Source organism: Lepisosteus oculatus, chromosome 5, assembly GCF_040954835.1.
Source record: "Lepisosteus oculatus isolate fLepOcu1 chromosome 5, fLepOcu1.hap2, whole genome shotgun sequence".
Classification (NCBI taxonomy): Eukaryota; Metazoa; Chordata; class Actinopteri; order Semionotiformes; family Lepisosteidae; genus Lepisosteus; species Lepisosteus oculatus.
Window position 1 is genome coordinate 60,023,104 of NC_090700.1, and position 25,456 is coordinate 60,048,559.

General features: G+C 43.4%; 1 protein-coding gene across 1 annotated transcript in view; it reads right to left on the bottom strand.

Moving 5' to 3' along the window:
• Nucleotides 1–10,872: 10,872 nt before the first annotated feature.
• Nucleotides 10,873–25,456, bottom strand: part of LOC102695384 (zinc finger protein 609) — a 108,139-nt gene continuing 93,555 nt past the window's right edge. The window contains exons 4-10 of the mRNA XM_069190760.1: nucleotides 23,436–23,523; nucleotides 20,192–22,115; nucleotides 19,592–20,116; nucleotides 18,227–18,629; nucleotides 17,083–17,418; nucleotides 16,513–16,591; nucleotides 10,873–15,386 (exon numbers count right to left, since the gene is read on the bottom strand). Coding sequence (XP_069046861.1) covers nucleotides 16,518–16,591; nucleotides 17,083–17,418; nucleotides 18,227–18,629; nucleotides 19,592–20,116; nucleotides 20,192–22,115; nucleotides 23,436–23,523 — 3,350 coding nt within the window. The 3' untranslated portion in view covers nucleotides 10,873–15,386; nucleotides 16,513–16,517. The remainder of the gene's footprint in view (nucleotides 15,387–16,512; nucleotides 16,592–17,082; nucleotides 17,419–18,226; nucleotides 18,630–19,591; nucleotides 20,117–20,191; nucleotides 22,116–23,435; nucleotides 23,524–25,456) is intronic.

A 25,456-nucleotide genomic window follows, 5' to 3' on the forward strand; every position in this document is an offset into this window, starting at 1 on the left:
TCATTTCCTATCCCATACCTTTGTGACACTAAAACATCTTAAAATTCTTTTTGAACTCATTTCCTAAATGTCTGCTATTCAGGACATGTCTTACTCACTGTTATTTGATTCGAAACAGGACCCTCCTGCTACGGTCATGACCAAGGTCATTTGAAAAGCTAAAGAGAATCTGAAGGGATATAGATATTTTTTTCCCTTCAAACCACCTTAAGGGAGATTGTATGTAGAAAATCAAACCCTCCCTTTTTCTTTAACTGTGCGCTGATACTGAATTCACACAAGTAAAGGGCTCCCCTGTTCCCTCTGACTTATCCAGGCCTGTTTCCTTAGCAACCTCTACTCTCCTCACGCAAGTGGTCAAGGCAGCAGTTTCATGGCACTTTTCTACCCATAGCAGAACCCTAGGGTTAGTTTAACTCTACTCCTCTGCTCTTTTCTAGAAAGGCAAATCAAAAGTTGGGCTTTCACTGTTTAAAAGTAATTTCTGATGCTTCAGTCACAGGCCTCAGCTCGAAGAGTTCTGCAAGTCTAGGCCAGACGTTTGTTTCAGACTGAGACTGTAAATCCTGTGGCTCAAGCTTTTAGCCCCAGACACGTAATTTTGTTTCATTTTCTTTAAACACTACCTTTAATATTATTAAGGCAAAGAGTTTTGACATGAGATAAACTACACTGTATGTAAATTGTTTTGTACGGAAGAGAACTTGCTTAGTCCTGATGTAAATAAAAGCCTGCATTTTATGACATTCAGGAAAAAAACAGCTCCCAACTACATTAGTGCTAAGATTTTGCTGTGCAGCTCTTTAAGTTTGGTGATGCTAGAATGAAGGCTCAATGTACCACCAATGAGATTGTTGATGTTAATACTTTTATTAATTGTTCATTACAATTGCTCCTGTGGTTTTGCATCTGAAGAATCTCGGTAAAATCAATTCTGTATTTGTCCCTAAAGTCCGATTTCAAGATGCTGAATAGCCCTGTCTGTTGGGTCAGAATGGTGATGTAGCATTGCTGCTTCTCATCTCCAGGATTCCAGGTTTGAATCTGGCCCTGGGTTGACTGTCTGTGGGGAGCTTGCATGTGTACTTGTTCATGTACGTGGGTTTGCGGCAGTGCTTTGGTTTCCTGCCACTGTCCCTAGCCTTGAGCAGCAGTCTCTGACAAAAAGGAAACCAGTTTGAGCCAGACTCCACATGTCCACTACAAACCCCATCAAGTGTCAGTAGAGAGAGCTACAGTACATCTGTCCACAGCAGCTCATAAGAAACTGCCCAGACTACAGGACAGTAGAATCACAATTAGCCTTTTGTTGTGCAGTTACCATGGAACTTTTATGTTTGCTTGTGAAGTAAGCTACCCAAATAAATCTTACAAAACACCAAGACACCACTATAGAGTGAATAGAAAATAGCTGCAACAGCTGTAATTCCACTATTGTCAACGGAATTGGTCCTAAACGGGGGAGAGTAACTGAGAATGACCCAGGCAAGGGCATATTCTGTGTTGGAGTACAGCCATGTGTAAGCCTCCCATGAAGCCGAAAGGGATTCCCCACTTGAGATTCTGTGTGGAGAAATAAGGCACATCTTTTTATAGTTATACTTCACAGAAATGAGAGAAACATGTCTTTAATGAGATCCAAAGACCTTCAGTGATTAAGCAAAGAGATGTTTCTTAAAAGACAGGAATACACAGATGTGCAGAACAGATGTGAGCAGGAACCTCAGCACTAAATAATTATTGCCTTTTTACCATTGCTGCCACTGCTTTTGAAGTCCTCATGTAGAAAGCCATGTGTCTTTCAGAATTTTTAGGTTCAAAGGATTATAAATAAAACCCTTGGGTAAATGTGCATTCACTGCTGATGTTCTTTTGCATTTTGCTACATAACTTGCACGTAAATAACATCAGAATGCTTCTTGATGTCTTCATAGATAAAGCCTTCTGAAACTAGAAAGGGGAACACAATCCATTCTGAATAACATAGCAAAGCAGAACACGCTGTTCATTTTATGCTTTTCCGGTTGTACTTAAACACGGTGCTGGATTTGAAAATTTACCTACAGAACAGAACAACGCTGGACTCCCCTACTCCATCACCAAAAACAAACCCATGAAGAATTATTACAGCATGAACAACAAGTCCCAGTTGAAACCCCGTTCCCTCTAATCAGTCCAGGCCTGTTGCACCGCCTTATCTGTTGTTTCCACCTGTCCATCCCCGACTAGATTAATCTGACAGACTTCTGTACATTGGAAATGACACACGGCAAGCCACTGGTATAAAACAGCGATCCACCCTCGCTAAAAGCTCCTTTTGGAGCAAAGTTGTTTTGTTCTTGTTCTTCTTTATCCACGAGAGCATGTACCAATCTTTCTGCCCCAGATGACTCTGAGGATTGTTCCTGTGAAAGCACTTTGGGCAGATATGGTTAGCTGGCTGTTTCTCATGCAACGGACCCAGGATCGGAAGAGGGGAGCCAGAGGGCAGACAGAATCACCCACTGCTCCCACCCTCACCAGTAATCACCCAGTCACTTTCCCAGTCCCTGCTGCACGGCAAGCTAAGGATTCCTTGGCTGGGACTATCCAGCCAATATCTGTGGCATTCAGTCCTGAGACCTCCTGGCTCTAGGGATAACCCTGCACTATGAAAGGAAGATTTTCCCAGAACCTTGAAAGGAATAATTTCAAAAACCTGAAAACTACACCAACTTTTTTAAGCAAAGAAAAACTGGCAAACTCACACGTCGCAGTCTCCTGCTGCAGAAACAATGAAAGGCGCCTCGGTTTCAGAAGCTTGAATTGTTTCTTGGATCGGGCCAGCTGCCTACATGTAGCATCCCATGGAAATTCAGTCCCTGCCATACCTTCATCGGAGAACGAGAAGGAGCTTGCTGTTACTTGTTAGCACACCAGCAGTGAGGATTCAAAGGAAAAAGGCATTACCTCAGCACATCTTCTCTCCCCTCCCTGCAGAATGCTAATCAGATTTCACATTTCGCCAGAGTAAAATACATCCTCAGATAATCTCTCCTGCAACGTCAAGCTGCAGACAAAGGTCTTTGTATTCTAACACAGATTCTGCTACCTCAGTAACCTGAGAGATTGAGACCATGACTGATCGTTTTTGGAAGCTTGGAAATAATAAAAAAACAAATCCAGAACATGGGAAACTATATACGACTTAGCAATGAAACAAACTTAGGTTTACTCATACTAAAAAGCAGGTCTATGCCTGTTAAATAATATGGTTTACTCCTGACTCATTACCAAGCCATCATCTTGTAGGAATTCTTCTAAATCTTCTGTCCTGAATAGTCTCGAGGGTTAGATGAGCTCTTAATCGAACTTCTGAATGGGCAGAAGGAATTCCTGCTACTGGATTTGGCTCCAAAAAATTAACTTCTTGAGAAAACAACCTGAGCTACAGAGTTTATCTTCGACTGCTCTGCACAGAGACGTTTCCGAGAGACACCAGACGCCCCCGTGACATGCTCAGTCGACGTCTTGACTGTCCTATAGAATGCTTCTCAAATTGTGTGTTGGTTTCCTCCAGGTCTGGTATTACCAGTTAGAAAACAAAGTAATCTGCTATTCCATATACAAAATATGTACAGAGCCCTTTGAAACTCACAGGCAAATCGGAACCTGAATAACCTGCATGAGAGCCTGCATACAAACTTTCATATCTAAGAGGTCTAAACTCCAACAGATCTGTATTCCTTCCTTCCCACACCTGTACCACACCTGGAGCAGTGCACAGAACTGAATCCCTGTTCCCTCTGTTCATTTTTGGTCTGTTTCAGATTTTGCACCTCCTTATCCGTTGTTTCCACCTGTCCGTTCGCAATTAGACCAACTGGGATCTGACGGACTCCTGTACATTGGAAAGGACACACGGCAAGCCTCTGGTATAAAACAGCGATCCACTCCCTTTGGAGCAAAGTTGTTTTGTTCTTGTTCTTCTTTATCCACGAGAGCATGTACCAATCTTTCTGCCCCAGATGATTCTGAGGATTGTTCCTGTGAAAGCAGTGAGTCATTCCTGGACTTCCACACATCACGGATCAGTAAAAGAGCCATGTTGTCAGGCACAGTCACAACAGGGTGAGGTCACTCTCGAGGCAGTAGGCCTAATGAACGCTCTAACACTGAGGGAACCTTTCTGGAACCGATCCAATTCCCTTTTTCACTCACTTGGGAGGATTCCAAGTCCCCACACTGAATAATAGAAACTGCAGTGTCTTTATTAAAATGTAAAGTATAGATCTGATTTTTCCCTCACAGGAACTGAACAGAATTCAAAGTGTTTTTGCAGTCTGAGGTGGAATAGACTGGAATACAGCCAACTGAAAAATATTTTTCAAGGACTTTACATCAAAACATATGATTACTGAAACCAAAACACACATTGCTCAAAAATTACATTCGTAAAGGAGATTATGTCCTCAATTAAAGTGCACTGCTGAGGTTCAAATACATTTAAAATCTGAATTCTAATAGATGTCTATCAGAGAAGCACACTTGAACAATAATTTGAGGGGTCTCTAGACTATTTGAAAATGGATCCTACTGGGAAACGAGGCCATGCTAACAATTCAAATTGGACAACAGGCCCTGGGTTCTTTTAAAAATATGACTGCATGTCAGACATCCACAGAGGTGAACCATCAACCCCAAAGTCACTTATATTTACCAAGTTATTACTTAAGTAAATAATTCCTTGTACTTATTTTACTTTTTAACCATATATATTTTACATATTGGAACCCACTTTGTTTCTATCTCTGGTCCACATGTGCCAATCATTCTATGCCAGCAGTGCCACTACACAGCATTTCAGAAGAGAAAGTGCTCCAATTGAGTTCTGAATTCAAGCTCCAGTTGAGGAGTGATTCTCCAATTGAAATAGGAGAGACATTTAGGGCCGGACAATTCCACCCAAAGGGTGACACCCCTATTCTTAGGAACTGAACCATGTAATCTGTAATGCTGAAGTAGTCAGGAAGTCAAGACTTAAATTTAACATCTGAACCAAGAGATCACATCTCTTAGAGCAGCGCCCCCCCTCTCCAGACTGGAGCATTGTTTTGGAAATGGTGATGGAAAGGAACATCACAGCTGATTCCCCCCATCCTCTCCAACTCATAATGCTCCCGTCAGGGAGACAATAGTGGGTACCAAATGCAAATAAAAACCATGTAGAAGAAGTCCTTTGTCCCCTCTGCAGTAAAACTGCTCAACAAATGAACGTAGATGCATGTAAAAGCCAGCAGCCTTGTCACTGGGGGAAAAACTAAGGTTGTTGCTGGAAGAAGTGTTATTGGGACCAGCAGGGGGCACTCAACCTGTGGTCTGTGAGGGTCCTAATGCCCCAGTATGGTGACGGGGACACTATACTGTAAACAGGCATCCTTCGGATGAGACGTAAAACCGAGGTCCTGACTCTCTGTGATCATGAAAAATCTCCATTGGCCTTTACCAATCATGGCCTCCTAATAATCCCCATCTATGAATTGGCTTCATTACTCTGCTCTCCTCCCCACTGATAGCTGATGTGTGGGGAGCGTTCTGGTGCACTATGGCTGCTGTCGCATCATCCAGGTGGGGCTGCACACTGGTGGTGGTGGAGGGGATCCCCATTACCTGTAAAGAGCTTTGAGTGGAGTGTCCAGAAAAGCGCTATATAAGTGTAAGGAATCATTAAATGTAGTCCCTCCCACTACCTATTTATTTATCCATTTATTTATTACATACTGTTGTGATTTCACATACTTCATGTGATTTTACATGACTTCCTAATATTTTATTTGTGTTTTGTTTTATGGTACTACTTTTATAGTAGAAGCCAAAGACAAATTTCCCACAGTGGAAAATGAAGTATCTGATTCTGGTCCAGGGGGAAGAGAGCCACTAATGGGTACAGTATGGACATATTGTTCTGATTATATATATATATTCACCCTGCACAATGTATATAGTCCACATTCTTTGCATCTCAGTATTGGTAAAATACTAAAAAAAATTCTAAATATGTTCCATCTTGACAACTTTGCTCAGAAAACTTCGCTCAGTACTCCTTCCAACAAGAGTACTTGCAAAATCAGCTCCAAGCTGAAATTGGCATGCATTTACTGGGGAGTTACAGCAGGTGGAGACATCATTCATCTTCGGTTATCACTGCCAATAAGATTTTTTTCAAACATCTGGGGTGACACACTTGTCCACTGCCCAGCAGGTTTCATTCCTTAAACCCATCAGTCATAATCAAGAGATTATGACATTATACATTGATGCCTGCGTCGGTGTCGCCACATGCTCCAACGACCATCTTGAGCGCTTTCTGCATCATTTCACCAACTTCCACCCGTCACTCAAATATACAGTTAACATATCTTCCAATACTCTTCTGTTTCTAGAAACATCAGCTTCTCCATCAACTACCACTGACTCTCTACTTCGGTCTATTACAAACCCACGGATTCACACAGCTATCTCCTGTATGGCTCATTTAACCCCAAACACACTAAAAACTCTCTCCCCTTTTCACAGTTCCTTCGGCTACGACAACTCTGCAGTGAGGACATCAATTTCCAGAACCAAGCCTTCAAAATTCCACTCCTTTTTCATCAACAGAGGATACCCCAGCAGTGTGATTGACAGGGCCCTTGCCCGAGCTAAAAACACCCCTCGGACCATCAACTCGAGCAGGAGCTCCCGCCGTAACAACCGCATTCCTTTGTGCTTCCCTACCATCCCAACACACTTCCTATCCCCAGGACTATTAACAATAAATTTTACATCCTACAGGATGATCCCCCCATTGGGGCCCTCTTTTCTGACCCCCCATCATCTCATATCGCCGACCACCTCATCTGCGCAACCTTCTTGTTCACAGCTCCTGCTCTAAACACGCTAAATGGCGCTACAGAGTGTGGCTTGAAACGCAGTGCACTGACACCCGCAGGCTGTGGCAGGGATTACAGTCAGTCACAGGCTACAAGGGCTACAGCCAGGAGATTGACACGAACAACACATCCCTCCTGGACAAGCTGAACCATTTCTATGCCTGCTTTGATGCTCTGAACACGGGCACTGCTGAGAAGACCCCAAGTGTGCAGGGTGAGTTTGTTCTGAAACTCTCAGAGCAGGACGTGCAGAAGACTCTGAGCAGGGTGAAAATCCATAAGGCTGCAGGGCCTGATGGGATACCACCTCACGTCCTGAGGACATGTGCAGCCCAGCTGACCACAGTGTTTACAGACATCTTTAACTCCTCCCTGTCACAGTCCATTGTCCCTTCCTGCTTAAAAAAAAACACTATTGTTCCACTCCCCAAAAAGGCAAACGTGACGTGCCTGAACGATTACCGCCCAGTAACATTAACATCTGTGCTGATTAAAGGTGGAGCAGATAGGTAATAAAACATCACCACCACTCACCCTGAGCACTGGAACCCCACAAGGCTGCTGTCTGAGTCTAAGGTTGTACTCCCTGTTCACTCACGACTGCACAGCAAGACACAGCAACAACCGCATCATTAAGTTTGCGGATGACACCACTATAATAGGACTGATCAGCGATGATGACGAGTCCACTTACAGGGATGAAGTCACAGACCACACACAGCCCACTCAGTATTGATGGAACGGAAGTGGAAACAGTCACAAGCTTTAGGTTTTTGGGAATTCACATATCTAAAGATCTAACCTGGACTGTGAACACTGACTCTATCATGAAGGCTCAGCAGCGCCTTTATTTCTTGAGGTGCCTCAAGCGATGGGGGATGCCAGTACCTGTATTGGTGAACTTCTACCGCTGCACCATCGAGAGCATCCTCACCAACGGGATCACTGTGTGGTATGGCAACACCTCTTCGCGAGAAAGAAAGGCACTGCAGAGAATGGTCAATATGGCCCAGAAGATCATCGGCTGCGGTCTCACCGAGATTAAACAGCTCTATGAGGACCGCTGCCGTGGTAGAATTCTGGCCATCACAGAGGACAGTCACCACCCCGGGCATGAGCTCTTCACCCTACTGCCCTCAGGCAAGAGATATAAGAGCATACGGACACTTACCACTAGATTCTTCAATAGCTTCTATCCACAAGCAGTGAGACTGGCGAACACATTTAGCCATGCCCCCGGGGCACACCTAGACCATCTACCTCATTATGATTTCTTATTTATTGCACATCTCCAGTCATTGTTTACACATCTGCATTGTTTACATTCAAACTGTTAGTTTACTTGTACACTGGCTGGCTGCACTTTGTGTTTTTACACTTGTTTTAACAATCGAGAGACTTTCTGTAAGTAAGAATTCCATTGTACCAGTACATGTACCGGTTACATATGCAATAAAGTTCAAGCTCCCTCGACTGCCCTCAGCAACCATCCACACCAGGCACTTTCCCTTGCAACAGAGCTCGCTGTATCACCTGCAAGTACACAGCCACCACCACACTCATTCAAGGCCCCTCAGGACAATTCCAGATCACCCAGACGGCATCTTGTACCTCCAGCAACCTTATTTACTGTATCTCTTGCAGTAAATGCCCAGCCATCTACATTGGAGAAACAGGAAGGAGACTCGGAGACCACTTCAGAGAACACGTCAGGGCTGTGAAGATTAAAGATCTCTCCAAGCCCATTGTTTCTCATTTCACCTCTGACGGCCACGACCACTCTAAGCTCTCCGTCTGTGTTCTCAAAGACAGTTTTCCCAACTGCTACATCAGAAAGACTACAGAAACCAAAATTATTCTGCAGCTAGGATCACACCTTCCCCCTTCTCTTAACGACAGAATACTTTTCTTCCAAATTTTCTCCATTCATTTGGAGCTTTCATTTCACACCTCTTTACACCTATTCTGACTTAAAACCTCTTGATTGGCCTCTCTGTCTGTCCCCTGCTCCCACCTCTCGCTCCTCCTCTCTCCCAGCCTTTGTTCTTTGTTCGCTACATTACCTTTGCTTACTGCCCTGTCTCTCTCACACCTGAAGAAGGCTCTACAGCCGAAACGTTGTGTTCTCTTTCTTCTTTTTTTCAGCAGGGAATAAACCTTTACTTGTTCCTTTGCAGCCTACGCATGCTGGCGCAGCTCCCCACCTGAACAAACATAATCAAGAGATTCTAATGGTTTATGAAAAATATAAGCTTCCAAATATTTTAGTTTATAGTATGATAACATGCAACTATGAAGGTGGTCACACAACAGGGAGAGACAAAAGAGTTTGAAATCACAGTTGGAGTACACCAAGGATCAGCACTAAGTCCTTTCCTTTTTATAAACATTATTGACACACTGACAGAGGAGGTAAGAACAGAAGTGCCTTGGGAACTCATCTTTGCTGATGATGTGGCATTGATGGCAGATTCAGAAGTAGAACTACAGGAGAACGTGTTCAAATGGCAGAGGAGTCTGGAAAAGGGTGGACTGAAAATGAATGCAGAAAAATCTGAAATAATGGTAATGGAGAGAAGAGGAGATACTAATACCTATGTTGAGGAGACAAATGGAGGAAAACTGAAACAGGTTGATGGCTTTAAATACCTTGGATCAAAACTGGTAAAGGGAGGAGAAACACTGGAGGCAGTAAAACAAAGAGTGAAAGCTGGATGGAACAAGTGGAGAGAAATAACTGGAATGATCTGTGACAGGAAAATTCCTAGAAAGTTAAAGTGCAAAATGTACAAAACTGTGATTAGACCTGTACTACTATATGGAGCTGAATGCTTGGCAGTTGGAAAGAGGGAAGAGAATTTGATGAGAACTGAAATGAAGATGTTGAGATGGATTCTGCAGATTTCAATGAAGGATAAGATCAGAAATAAATCCGTAGACGATGTAGGGTGGTGGATGTGGTTGAGAAGATGCGAGAGGCGAGGTTACGGTAGTATGGACATATCATGAGGAGGGACGTTGAGGAAGTAACAAAGAGGGTAATGGAATTTGAGGTGGAAGGTAACAGGGGAAGAGGCAGGCCTAGAAAGAGATGGATAGATTGTGTTAGAAAAGATATGGAGGTATGTGAAGTGAGTGAGGAAGATGTGCTCGACAGAGACAAATGGAGAAGAGCAACCAAAGCAGCTGACCCCAGGATAGTCTGGGACTAAGGCTGTGAAACAGAAGAAGTATGATAACGTGCAGAATTATCAAATCTGTCTCCAGAGTCAAAATGAACTCTTAAAATACTTGATTGACTAAGTTACCAGATCAGGCCTTATCAGGAAATACATTTGAGCTTCTGATAGTAACTTTTTGCAGTTCTAGCAGTTCAGAGGTGACTGAACAGAGCCTAAAGAATGCAGGACGTCATCGTTACCCTTTCTCCCCTTTACATAAACATCTTTTCTCGTAAAGCCACTACTATCAGGTTTCAAAAACAGTAGTTTAAGGAAACAAGGAAGGTGAATCACATGAGGCTTTAAAAAGGTATCTGCCGAGATTACAATTACAAGTAGAAATTCTTAACCACACAAGAGGCTGGTTTTAAAAATGATTGGCACTTTCCTCTCCAGCATTCCTGTTAGAATAATGTTACTTATATTCAGTAATCAGTAATTAGTAATATAAAACCGTGTGATTTCTTTTAAATTGCAGCTTGTGGCTTAATAGTGAGAAAGCAAAAAGAACACAATGATTTCTGAGGTGTGAAATATTAGAACTGCTCCCCTCAGATCAAGGAGATCCTGGGGTAGTAGCAGTTAGAGGAGGGTGATAAAAAAATAGGACTTTTTGTATCCAGTGAAAGGAATCCTGCGCAGATGGGTCCCACTGTAAAATCCCACAAGAAGTCCCTCTACTGTTCTCACCATTTCTCCCTCCCTGAGCCGTGGAAGAAAGTCAGGCAGTGAAGGACAGGTGTGATTGTCTCATAAAAAGATTTATTTTTTTTGCCTAAATGTACAAAGGCAAGTTACAGTATTGTATAAAAAAGAAACATGGTAATGTACACTTTACATAAGAGAAAATTTAAGGGACAAAGTTGAAGAGGGAGGGGGGAGGGGATAGTGGAGAGGGAAGAGGGAGGAGACTGAAAATCAAACACAGCAATCAAAAAAAGAAAAAAAAAAGCTGTAAACATCTTCCTTTCAAGTACCGATGACGGATACCGAGTCACTCCCCACTGCTGTATGAGTTGGGGGTAAGGGGTGTTCAGAGGTGGGAAACAGTACAATGCCGCAGAGAGAAAGGAACACCACAGTCACATGACGAGTTCCTTCTCCCCTACCGGCTTCCAAGGACGTCTATCGAGCACCATTTTGAAACTGGACTTATCAACGGCTGTGTTGTGGAAAAAAAAAACAGATCTGTTTTGTTTTTCTACCATGGGTATCAACAAAAGGAAACTTAAAATAAGTTAAAACAAAATCAAGCGCTTCCCCCCCATTAAGATCTGTACCAACTCAATAAGCAGCACAATTTTGCTAGTCTAAAATTTTGGAGACGGAAGCAAAATAATTAAATTATTATTATATATACTTCATTCCAGCCCCCTTTCCATTTTTCTTAAAGATTAAAAACATTTAAAATTCTTTTGCCTCAAAACATCTAATTCCAACACAAAAATTCAAAATGTTTTAATTTCTGTAGACAAGATAATTCTGTGAACACACCACCTAGTGAGACATCTTTTTGACTGATGCATCGGTGGCTTCTACTTTACCCTAATTGAGTAAAACCGTCACGGAAGAGTGCGCGTCCATTCTGAACTGCATTTCAAAACAGGAATCAACTCTTTCAAACAAATGAGAAAGATTAAGTTGTGTAAAAATCCAATTCGGACCTCTATTCACTAAGCACTGGTAGGTCAGTATCTCCACACAAAGCCTGTCCTGATGCTGCTCTCAGAAGGAAAATGATAATGGGTACACAGTGACCTTTCACACATTATGCCATGGACTTCCAACAAAACCAGAAAATACAACATACATTGGTGCCAGAGATGTGGCAGCACATGTTCTGAGAGAGAGATTCTTTCTATTTCTTATGCTACTAGAAGCTTCCAAGCCTTTACTGTATACAAAACTGGGCGATTTGTAATCTGTGTAATTCTAACTTCAAAACGCCCTTTTCTTCTAAACTCCAGATGTTGGAAAATTGAAATGACCATTAAAGATCATCCCTTACAATCCCAACAGCAGGGCCTAAGTGAAATGTTTGAGACGGACCAAGAAACATTCTTGGTTCTTCAAGCGTGCTTGTCTTCAAATAGTTTTCCAACCCCTGGCTTACAAAACAAATGAATCTGAGTGGCAAAGTTTTTTGCATTTTGTTTTTGTTTTTCCTGCCACTTGCTCAACTTCCAATTACATCAGAGGAGCTTCCTGTGCAGAGGGACTGCAAGGTTCCACAGAGAACTTCACAAGCACCAGAAAAATTAATCAAACTGCTTGCAAAGGGCAAATCCCAGCACAATCACAGATTTACTGTCTTTTAAATGTAATCATTCCATTTTTATGATTACATTGCAAGTACAAGCGTCTAGAATTTTTAATGTAGCAAATTAAATCCTTTTGTTGATATTTACTCACATACTTTTATCTACAAGTCCTGGTGTTAAATATTTCTCAAGGCTGTGTATAGGAAGACAAAGTCAGTACAGTCATTTACATCTCATGGTTGTTCCCCAAAAACTTCTCTCTCACAGGTGCCTCAAAATATTTGAAAGGATCCAACAGCAGAAGATCAAGCAAGCGCCTCTCTCTACAGAAAATACCATTAGAAAATCAGGACAAACGTGAGTCAAGATATGCATGCTAGTTTATTTTAGACACTTGTACAGCGTGGACATTCTGGTACCAAGTGGACTGGCCATTGGGCTAGATTTATTAGTACAGCTTTAAGGGTAAAAAGGTTTTGCTCATTAAAAAGGTAATGCAAAGTATCTGATTTACCATTTGCAAGCAAAGTATGCAGAATAAATTACTGCACACAGTATGCACATGGTGCCCAAGTGTTTCACAATGTGGTGCACTGATCAACACAGATTATTTGTAAGCAAAGTTAATCATTTGAAGACATACAGAAAGGGCGGTCTTTAAGTTAGAGCACTTAAACCAAAAACAAAGAGAAGTCATTATTTAAATGAAGAGTTTAAATGAACCGATTTGATAAAAAGAAAACTGGGAATTTAAATTGGGGGGGGGAAAGACCTGACACTCAGGACACTGTTTAGATTCTTCCTTTATAAAACATGTTCTCAGGGTTGGAAGGTCTGGTGATCAAAGTCAGCTGACAGTGGCTATATCTGAAAGTGGGAGGGCAAATGAATAGGGTACAAACATCAAGAGAAAGCAAAAAATAAAAAAATCACAACACTTCAAATATAAAGCCGTTACACCAGCTACAGTTTTTTTTCATTTTATATTAACAATGGTAGAAAAAAAGAGAAAAGGAAAAAAAAAGACATAAAAAGTAGGAAAATTCCAATAGCATCCAACAGCCTTTTAAAATAATTCCTCTGTACAATATATACAGAAACCACATAGTAAGTATGGGAGAGAGACGTGAAAGGGTGACAAACTTGTACAGCTCGATTTGCAGAAAGAACATTGTGTAGGTTAATGCTTTTAGTGCTATATTACACCATGAGAAAGTTCACAACAGAGAAACTGGGGCTACTGCTTAGATGTGAAGTGGCACAGGATAAATATCAGGATCCACAGCATTAAGCACTGAAGTGCTTTTAGCCATCCAACTATTGGACGAATTCCAATTAGTGTGTCCTAATTTGTTGACAGTTGCCAAGTAGTTATATGACAAGGAGGTACCTGAAGATCAGAGCACTGCATTTCAACAGTCTAAAAGGGCTAAAAAATGATTAGATTGTTTAAGGTCATGTTACCTGGAAGTAATGCTAATAAAAAATCTAGTTGGAAACACAAGGACATTTTCTAATGTTCCTTGCTCCTCTCTGTTTCTTCAGAGGTGTGTAATCAATGTTCAACCCTCGAAGAAAAATGGAAATGTCCTTACTCAAAGCACAAATGCTTAGGAAAACAGAAGAGGGTAGAAAACATTTTCCCAAAGGCTTCAATACCAATATACAGACCTTTACAAAACGAGAGTTCTGAGCTTATCTTCCAGGTTGTAATTATCTACAAAGATCCCTCCCAATTTGTACTAGGACATGGAAAGTCTCATGTCAACAGCTTTTTCCAGACGTTGCTTGGAAGTGTCTCCTAGCAGGCCAAGGCTCCGATGTGTATTTTTCCCACTGTGTCCCCATTCTCTCTGCTATGGCTTCCCTTAGAACTTAAACAACTGTGGCTTAAGACATCCACAAAGGATGCCTCAAGAGCGTCAGACGACAGGTCTGGCACTTTCCGAACAGACTAATGCACCTACACACACATAGACACACTATCCCTTTTTTATCGTGGCTAACCTTTTAACACAGTGTGGTTCAAAACTGATGCATTGATGTTGCTGTAAACTTGTTTACCCTCCTGGAAGTCACCGTAGCACCACCTAGCCAGCACAGCAACCTCAGTCTAGTGTCTGACTTAACCCATGGATTGAAATCCCTGGCCGCTGGGTAAGACTGAGATGGCCTGATATTTGTGAGGCAGTAAAACAAAAGGTGGAAATAGTCAAAAGTAGGAAAAGGAACTTGAAGGTCATCTATGGAGAGCCATGCTGTCATGCACGGAAATGTTTCTAAAAAGCGTTACAGCATTTTCACCTGAACTTGATGAGGGCAGATACCTTACTTGTACAAGTAAGGTATTATCCTTTCTCCAAAAACATCAACGATGCACCAATTCAGAACAGAAGACACACGTGTGGGCGAGGTCTCAGAAATGCATCCCGTAATATCTCTAAAAGAACAATTCAGCTTGCATAGAGAACCGTGTTGGTGGGCTGAGAAGATGGCACTCGGTGCCTGCGACTGTCTCTCTCACTCTCTGAAAACAACGAAAAGGTTGCCACATCCTGAAGTCCTCAAAAAAGGGATACTGTATCTGTTCCGTTGTCAAGCTGCAATCTAAGGCCCAGGTCAGTGAGTTTCAGAGTAGTGATTTTATTTCCCCCCGATTGCTGCAAATGTGAAAATAATGCTATCAAAAGAGAATAGTCTTTCCTGGCAGTTTTTTTCTTCTTTTTTTGCAAATCTCATCAACAGTGCAAAGAAAAGGTTAAGTGGCTAAATCTGTGTGTCAACAGAGACAGATGGCTTTTGATTTTTACCAGCTCTCAGTCCGCAGTGGAGAAGTTATAGACGCTAGAAGAAGAACAGTCTGCCTGACATCAAGGCAGAAACTAAAATACAGAAACACCATTTAACTGATGTCTAAATGAACACCACACTCTTCCTCATGTGATCCAGTCACATGACTCCTTTCCAGGTTGAGCTGAACCAATCAGGTCTCCCTGCAAGAAACAAACATCACTAGGTTACAACCCCACCTTAGGTCACCGAGCCGATCAATCTCAGTACAAAGGTCACATCTCAGGACAGCAGAGAACTGTGGCATTGATGTAAAATCAAATTTTCGGACAAATTATTTTTCTTTGTGCATTATTCCATATCTTAAAAGAAAATCTTGTGCTTTATCCAAAAAATACTTCAGAATATTAAAAAGCTTCTAATTAATTAATTAGATTAAAATATATCTGAATATACATTTATGGCAAATCTTATTTTTTCTGCTGAAGTGTGCAGGTTTAGATATAAGAAATAGAGGACTATTTTAGAAACGACTTCCACCAGAGGTCAGCATCACCTCATCTCTAGCCAGAAGGAGCAGTCACGATCAGCTATCCTTCTATTATAAGTCAGCGATGTGCTCGCTTCCCCTGTCCTTAATGGACTGTCTCTATGAAAAATGAAACACAGCTCGACAGCCGACTGAGAGCACATCCTCAATTCTAATGCCTTGAATAAAAGGAAAAAAAACTTTTCAGAGTGGAAGCAGATAATGTCTGCACACAGTGGACAAGAAAGAAAGTTAACAGCTTTCGTTTCTGTTCAGTTTCAAAATATGAGCTACTTGTCCCATAAAACTGAGACAAATCTATTTCAATGTAACAGTGCTACAATCATTTCCAATTCTTAAGAGCTACATAAAATTGTCTTAATGGTTGTAACTATACATCCATATCCGTAATATTCCTATTAGAGCCTGTGGTATATTGAAGGTATAATTTGTATTCAAGGTCTTGATGTACTATATTCATTCAGAAGTTTAACTTTAGAGGGACATGCCATAGTTACAATAGACAGGAAGCAAAGTCCTGTCTTGGTATGCTTTGACTAAAAAGCCACAGACAAAAATGGAAGACATTTTGAAACTGTGTTCTAAAAAGACATTCTCTGAAACCTCTATTTCTGATTGTCTGAGACGGCTGAACTTTGTGACAGGAAGGAGAAATTACACAACAGCTTTTGTAGAGACATCATATTGTCGTGTTGTGTTATTTGCAGCTTCTGAAACATGGATTAGAAGAGGACAGCTACTTTGTCAACATGGTCCAAGAGATTCTCTAAGCTCCTTACCATTCTCACCTCCGTGCTGGGGGGTAGAGGGAGGGGGCTGAGGCTTGCTGGCTAGCAACAATGGCTGAAGAAGAGAGACCTGGGAGAAGAAATTCAAGACCAGTCAGAACAGTGCACAGCTCACAGACGGCAAGCAGTGGCAAAAAATCAAACTAAGCACATCGAAGATGCTAACTTCCTTCCAAAAAAAAAAGATGGCAAATATATAGTATTATGAACTCAAGCCAAAGGCTATCTGAAACCCAAAACAGGTTGTACAGATCAATACTAGTTTATTATTTTGTGCTTCAAACTAATGTCTTCCTTGAATTTCCTTAAATACACTACCTTTACTTAATAGCACCAAGATGTTTGTTTTTCATAAAACAACTTCTTACCGACTGCTTATAGATTTGTCTACCTGCCCTGTGATCTGGCTGGAGAAATTTCTTCATGAATGTCTTTACCAATCTGATCTAGCTGATCTGTTTCACGCACGTTACTTTCTCTTGTCAAACTGACTATAACCTGACAACTCTCAATACCAGCTCTCCTCTGCAGCAGGAGGCCCTGGCGGGGGGAGCCGCTGACCTGTGGCGTAGGACAGGTCGTACTGTCCTGAGAGCAGGGGGTAGCCCAGGTGGTGATGGGAGGGCATGATGCGCTGGGAGGGGGAGGAGCGCGGCCGGTCCATCTCGCGCTCCCGTTCCCCCGCCACCCTGTCCCGTTCGTGTGGCTGCTTGTCACCGACGGTCGGGGACTTGCTCTTGTACTGGCTGGCGTGCTGGTGGAGGATGTCCAGGGCCTTGGACTCGGAGCTGGATTTACTGCTCACAGTGGGACTGGCCCGGGACTTCTCTCCTTCTTCTGAGCCGGCCATCTTACTGCCGTATGGGGAGAAGGAATATCCCGCAGACAGGTATGACCCTGAAAGACAGACCAGTGTCAGATCGCAAGAAGAACCCTCTCCAGGAGCTCTATCGCACTGCAGCTCCCAAATGGCTCCCCACTGAAGCTCAGCAGGTATGAGCCTGGCCAGTACCTGGATGGGAGACTCCTGGAAAAGCTCAGGTTGCTGCTGAAAGAGGTGTTAGTGGGATTAGTAGGGGGTGCTCACCCTGTGGTTCTGTATGGGTCCTAATGCCCCAGTATGGTGATGGGGACACTATACTGTAAACAGGCGCTGTCCTTCGGATGAGATGTAAAACTGAGGTCCTGACTGTTTGTGGTCATTAAAAATCACAGGGTGTTTCTGAAAAGAGTAGGGGTGTAACCCCGGCGTCCTGGCCAAGTCTCCCATTGGCCTTTACCAGTCATGGCCTCCTAATAATCCCCCTCTATGAATTGGCTTCATCACTCTGCTCTCCTCCACACTGAGAGCTGGTGTGTGGTGAGTGTACTGGCGCACTATGGCTGCTGTCACATCATCCAGGTGGGATCCCCACTGGTGGTGGTGGAGGGGATCCCCATTACCTGTAAAGAGCTTTGAGTGGAGTGTCCAGAAAAACGCTATGTAAGCGAAAGGAGCTATTCATGTTTTGAAATGCAAATATTATGAAAAGGAATCCATCTAAAATCCTGTAATCCTGTACAGTGACGTAAGATACACCAGTAGTCAATTACCATTCAGACAAAGTCCAGCAGAGTTATTGAGACAAAAGAAATCAGATCAGGCACTGTGGCATCCATGTTTGTTTTATAGCTCAGCATAAACAGAGAACCCCCACCCTCTCACCTGGGTAGTTCTGCATCATGACGGAAGGCATCCCCCGGTACCCAGGGTGGTTGGGGTCATAGCCTTGACCGTAGGGGTACCCATGCATGTAGGGCATGTAGGACTGGTGCTGTGCCAGCGGAGAGGAGAACTGCATGTGGGCAGTGGGCCGGGGGTCCTTGCTTGCCCCGCGGTGCTCCTCGGAGGAGGGCATGGACGCCCGGGGGTCCATGCTCTCTTTGCTCTCTTCCTTGGCTGCCGTCTCCTTGGGCCGTGACCTCTCCTCCTTGCCCTTCCTCTCCCGCTCCCGCTCTTCCTTCCAGCGCTGCTGCTGCTGCTCCTCCTCCTGCTGCTGCTGCTGCTGCTTCTGCGAGTCGGGGTACTTGTTGGGGTAGATGTAGGGCCACAGCCTGGAGTCCGCCTCCTGAGAAGAAATGCCTCAGCGTCAGAACTTGAATCTTCAAAATCTACTGAAGAAATTCAGAACACTGACGATTTCACTGAACCCCACGGGCTCCACTCATCTCATCTTTTTCCAAAGCGTCTACCTAAAGACCTCTCACTCTTGTTCACATTAAACTTTGATTTGAGGCGAGCTCATTATTCAATCATTGCCACGACAGAGATTTTCACATGGCTCTCATCGGCCAGAAAGACTTCTGTGCCCAAGGCTATATTCCTCTCGAAATATTATTCTATTCTCTATTAGACTACTTCTGGATTCAGTATTCTATTATTAGTAAACTGTTAAAAGGAAACAAATCACACTGCACTCAGACATTTACTACGAATACTAATTTCTCAATCGACCAACAGGAAAGAAGCTGAAATTACAGATAGTTAAACTTTAAATCAGAGCCTGTGATACATATTTTATTGTACCACTTCGGTAAGGTTTCACATGTAAAAATAAACAGGACTTTAAAAGTACCACCAACATAGACAGTCTCTTTCGGGGGTGGGACCATATCCACGTGGTGAAAAAGGAAGTGTAATTGTAAGGCCGAGGCACCAAATTCACTTTTCTAGCTCTGCACCAGCGGTTTCCTGTCCTGGTCCTGGTGACCCAAACACCTGTTAGTTTTTGTTCCAGCTGTGCCCTCAGTTCCACTACCAAACCCTTCACTGACTTAATAAGAAGAAGATTAATGAGAACTCAGCTCTTAAACATATCGGAGCTTCAACCGTTGTGTTTTGTATGAGAAATAAAATCCCAGACTTGTGACTAGAAACAAAATGCAAATATTACATTGATGCAACTTCTTAGCTCACGTAAGTCCAATTATTTAATTATGGCTTGATGGAATGAAAACCAGCTGGTGTGTGGATCACCAGGACCAGGACTGGAAACCCCCTGCACTCCACAACCAAAATCCCACTGGTTACCTGTCTGTACCACATGCTTTGCTCCATCCCTGGCTGCCTACTGGACTCCAGGCCTGATTTGGACTCAGATACCTCCTTCCCATGATGGCCCCCCTCACTCAGCTTCATCTTCAGCCCCTCAGCCTGCTGTGACTGGATCTTGGAGGAGTCTTCCCCCTTGGGGATGATGACCGACTTGGTTGGCTCTGAAGCAGAGTCTTTTGTTTTACTGGGGGGTAAGGGCTTGCCCAGATCTGAGAGGCTGGGGGCCTTGGAGAGGGTGGGAGGAATGGAGGCCTTCTGCTTCCAATCCTCCTTCATCGACGCTTCCCTCTCTTTGAGGGCTGCATCCGACTTCTTCTCCGCTGCTCGGTGCTGCTCCACTGCCTGCCGCTGCCGCTCCTCGTACTGTTGCCTGTACGCCGGGTTGGTGTTCATCAAGTGGTTGTGATAGGCCTGCTCACTGTACCCGTAGGGGGGGACGTACGCATACTGATTATAATACAAGGGCTGCATGTACATACTGGAGCGCTGTTGGATGACAGAAGGCTGCTGCTGCTGCTGCTGCTGCTGTTGCTGCTGCTGCTGCTGTTGCTGTTGTTGCTGCTGTTGCTGTTGTTGCTGCTGCTGTTGCTGCTGTTGTTGCTGTTGTTGCTGCTGTTGCTGCTGCTGCTGCTGCTGCTGTTGTTGCTGCTGCTGCTGCTGCTGCTGCTGCTGGCTGGAGGAGCTGATCTCTGGCTTGCGCTCTTCCTGGAGCTCCATTTTCACCTTTCCCTCTGTCTGCTCCGGCTCCTCCTCTTTCTTTACTTTCACAGGCTGTCCTTCGGCCAAAGGAGCGCTGGAGTTGGAAGCCCCCGGGCTGGGGTTGGCGTAGTTTGGAGAGTAGTAAGCTTCATAGCTCGTGTAGTAAGGGGATTCTTTGTTGGGCGTTTGGGTTGGGAAGAGTGCCTTCTTGGCCCCTTCCTTCATGGCCTGGTCCTCAGACTTGGCCTTCACATTGTCCATTTTGCCTTCCCCGTCCTCCCCCGCATCCGAGATGTCTGAATAAGCGGGGCTGTTTGTCTTCACCGATGAGTTGTCCGCACCGTTCTGAGTCACCACGTGGAGAGGGGTCAGGGGCTGCACCATCCCCCCACTGTCAATCCGGCTTGCAACACCAATGGAAGGGCTTGGAGCATTGTCTGTGAAGCTGTAGATTTTGTCCGCCTCTGCTTTAATGCTGGCCAAACGACTCTGGTGGGAATCTGAGGAACCATTTAGCAGCCCGTCACTCTTGCTGCCCGGATCGGATGACTCGGAGTAAGGGCTCTTACCCTCTTCAGGTTTACCCCCCTTCCCTGAAGGCTTAGGACTGTCTGCATCTTTACTTGCCTCCTTCTTCTTTTTATCTTTTTTCTTCTTGTCCTTGGAGCTGCTCAGGGCTGGGTTCACAGTAGAGGGGTCTCCCATCACCGTGGGTTTGGGCTGGATGGCTTTCAGCTGTGGGCTCTTGGGCATAGCCTGTACAACAGTGGTGGTGAGCCCAGGAGAAGACCCTGGGCTTCCAGTGGTGAAAGTCGCAGTTTGGAAGGTGTATAGCTGCTGAGGAGGTATGGCTGGAGCTATGGGCCTGGCCGATTTCAAGCTCTTCTGTGGTAGCTTTTCAGACTTGGCACTGCTGCTGCTACTGCTGCTAGACTTCTTGGACTTGTCCTTATCTGATCCTTTCTTGTCATCCATGCCGTCATTGCTGGCATCATCTGTGAGACACGGCCCATCTTCAGAGCCATCCATGGGAGTCCCACCAGCTTCCTGATCCGTGTCGGAAGACTTCTTCTTGCTGGACTGCTTACAGCTAAATTTCCCCGATGAAGGGGATGGGCTTTGACCTTCAAAGCCTCTGCCTTTGGGGGTGACTGATCGTGCTGGCGAAAGGCATCCCTTCTGGGAGACAGAGGCTCCATTGCAGCTCCCAGGCTCAGGATGAAGTGTGGAGTCCTCTCCGTATTCACTGTCACCATCTATCTCCTGCTTGATATCGTCATCATTGTGGGCACGGGCCTGGTGGTACTTCAAGCCATTAATGTGCTTGTACTTCTTGTTACAGTTGGGGTGTGGGCAGTCAATGAGGACGGGGGACGGGCAGTTCCGGTCGAGGGGAGGGGGGAGAGGTTCCGTTTTAATGGTGGGTATGGGTATGGTGGACGGGGGAGCCCCACTGTTAGAGCTGGAGTTGGTGCGCATCCGCTTGCTCCCCTTGGTGTCCTCCGAGCTGGAGTTGGGCTCCATGTCAGAGGCCGGTTTGCTTTTCCGCTTGCTGGCAGAAGATGGGCTGGCCTTGACGTCCTCCGTGTTGCTGTTGGGCGGCGTGCGGCGCTCGGAGGAGTTCTGACTGCCCCGCCGGCCCTTGCTATTGGATCCGGCCCGGGTCTTGCTGCTGCTGCTGCCCTTGTTATCCGAGGAGTTGCTGTTCTCGTTAACAGGGGTGTTACTGTTGGGCCTCATCCTCTTCCCCCTTCCACGGCCATTTCTCATCTCCAGGTCACTTGTGGGCGACTCGCAGAACCTGAAATTCAGGAGAAACAGGTTTTATCTACCTAGCATGCCTACATTTACATAGCTGCTCATCTTCCAAGCCATACAGAGGGTTGTGAGGTCCTCGCAGAAAATCACTGGGACCGAGCTACCCTCCATCAACCAGATATATCTCGCCTGCTGCCACACCCGGGCTCAAGCTATACTTCGGGACCCAGTTCACCCTGGCCACGACCTGTTTTCACCCCTGGGTTCTGGTAGGAGGTATCGCAATATCAGAACACTGACAAATAGATTCCAGAACAGTTTCTTCCCACAAGCAGTCCACATCATAAACAGCTCAAATTAGCACCTGCACGTATTAGCACCTGCACTTTAAGGTACTGCACTGTTTGCAGTATGTCCTGTCTTGGCTGTATTATAATATCTATTGTCTAAATGTATTGTCCATGTCTGTTTGTCATCTGTGCATATTGTTTTTTTCCCTAACGTTACTGGGTACAGCTGAACGGGTAAGCATTCCAATACACTTGTTGTATATGGCAAATAAAGAAATCTTGAATCTTCATACCTATTTGTGGAAAGCTGAAACATTTTTGTCCTATAAATCACTTTGTAATAGAAAAAATATATTTTATGCATCAGCATCCCAACTGAGGTTCCAATCATTACAGAAGGCATTCACATGAGTAACACCCTTACTGAAATTCAGATTCCAGCAAGAGGCTTTTAACTGAATATAAAGAGTGCTGCAGACAAGAAATAGAGATTTCTATGTGATGCTCCTTGTATCACTTATCTAAGCAACTGCTTAGTTCCGGCACATCACATACCACCCTATTCACAGTCTGAATTCCTCTGTCCTGAATGTCGATCAGATGCCTGAAGATACTCCAGCAGACAGAAGATAGGGAAAGACTCGGTCTGCCACTCAAGAGGTAGTGAGAGTCACAGTGATTTCCTATAAAACAGTCTGCTGGCTTCAAGCTTCTGGATGAGTTTAAACTAAGCTGATAAAAAAAAATAAAAACAATACTGTGTACTGTCTACAAATTCTTCTTTGTATTCCAGAATATTAATGGGGAAATTATTTTTTAAAGAAGATTGCTAATAGCAGTAAACAAAGTTAATAAGCATTCTCTTTAATTTTCTAAGAACTATGAAGTTCAACTTCCTAGAGCTCTGAAAGAGAGTTTCAATGTGAAAGGAGGTCATAGCTTGCTTAGAGATTACAAACAACCACATGGGCAAGAGGGGATTCCCAGAATATTCCTTTTCATATTTCTGCTGGATTATCAAGGGCAGGTGAATTTCATCCATTCTCTGTTTACACAACTCTCGGCGTCCTCACCTTGGAGGTGCCCAGTCGTGCCTTGTACAGTCTAGCAGAGTCCCAACATAAGTCTTGTTTCTCCAAGTGACATTGACAACCAGCATTCCTGGAAAAGAAAAACAAGCAAAGATAAGACTTAAAACATTCATGCAGTGATTCCAAAAGGAATGTACATGAGGTAATAATCTTGTCCAGTTTGTTATTACGTCCAAAGTGTACTTGATACCAAGAACTCCAACATATCAATGACAACACAGCCATGTGACTGCTTTCAAAGCTTCATTTCATGATGATAAAAGCTAAGGTAAATATGACATGAGCTCGAAAGAAGCTTATATCATCAATAATAATAATAATAATAATAATAATAATAATAATAATAATAATAATAATAATAATAACAATAATAACAAGTTTCAATAAAAGTTACCGATTATGCCAACTGACCCATTAAAATTCAAATGAATTTAGTAATTATAATAACATCACATTTTCTACCTGCTTTTACATTTTAAAATTATAAAAATTTAAAAAGTTCACATAAAAATGTTAATTTGATAACACCATGAACGAAAGCATTCCGCAGTGAAAAGGGTGTGCAGGATTTCTTGGCTCAGGATTGCAACTATCATACATTACTGTATCAAATGCTGCTACTAATTGGATTTTCAGCTTCAAAGCAACTGTCAGGCCTTTAGTTTTGGGGGCCAAACTGCTGGTGCACATTTGCAAAAAACACAAAAGAAAAACTGAAGAAATATTTTGCAGTAATAAATCCATTTATAAAAAGAAATCCAGTGCTATGAAAGGAAGGGATCCCATTTTAGTAGGCAAATACCTTCAAAGAAAAAAATGGAAAAGGGAAAAAATCAGGCTGCTAGCTTCAGAATCAGTACAGTAGAATGCCTGACAAGCTGGTTTTCCTTTTTAATTGATAACAGCATGATTTGAACAGTGTACTTTGGCAGCGTACTTCGGCAGCGTACTTCGTTTAAATTTTGCAGACCCATTAGTAACTGAACTGCTGTTCATTGGAAAAAAAAACTTGTTTCATTCTACAATGTTTTTGATCGTGTCCTCCAACTGCCTTTGTTTCCAGTTTCCTGGGCTCACAGTAAAGGTCAAATTATTTATGTCACACTGAAAACCACTGAAGCATATCAAAGTGTTTCCAGTTGTTGGAGCAAAGCCTGCCTGCACAGATTTATCTTCTGAAGGACCGTGTGGCTTCTTGACTGACTGCTTTGATTCTGCAAGTGAAAGATTTGGTTAAAGGGCTTCCTAACAGTAGGTGGCAGCAACTGTCAAACTTGACAATTTTGTCTACTGAGAAGCAGCTGCAAAATCCTTTAGTAATAGGCTGTTTCATTTATCTTGGCTATAACAGACTGGTATGCTCTTGACCAGAATTGCTGGTTTAGTTTCACCTTTAGCTATGTAGACCCACATGATGAAACCAACAAGAATTCATCATTACATCAAGCCACACACACAATTCTCCAGATATCTGATTTAAGGTACTTTACAAATAGAGACACTTGTTCTTAATCCTACAGCTATTCACTGAATGGAAAAAACAGTGATGACTTGCACAGCACCTGTGTCCTGCTGTGTTGCTTTAAAGTTAATTGTTCAGATTTAATCAGGAGAGGCAATGAAATGCTCATTGGGACAGCATGTTTAAAGATCAAATACCACTTGCTGTGCTAATTCTTGGAGGTAAATGTGGGAAATTAAAACCACCAAATTACAAAGTGCCAGCAGAAGCAGCACAAGGTATAATCAACACTGCCAAAACTGCTTTCCACTTACAAAACTTGGATAACGAATGGATATCTTTTTCTTAACTTTACAGTTTCAAATATTAATATCACAAATACAGATGTAATTCAGTCTGAGTCAAACCTGACTGTCAAAATATAGTGAAAAATAAGTCAAAACACCAGACCAGCCAGAGTTGCATACATTACTAAAACACAAATGTGTGTGTGTGTACGTATTGAATATTTCAAAACGCTGCCTACAAACCCACACTGTTC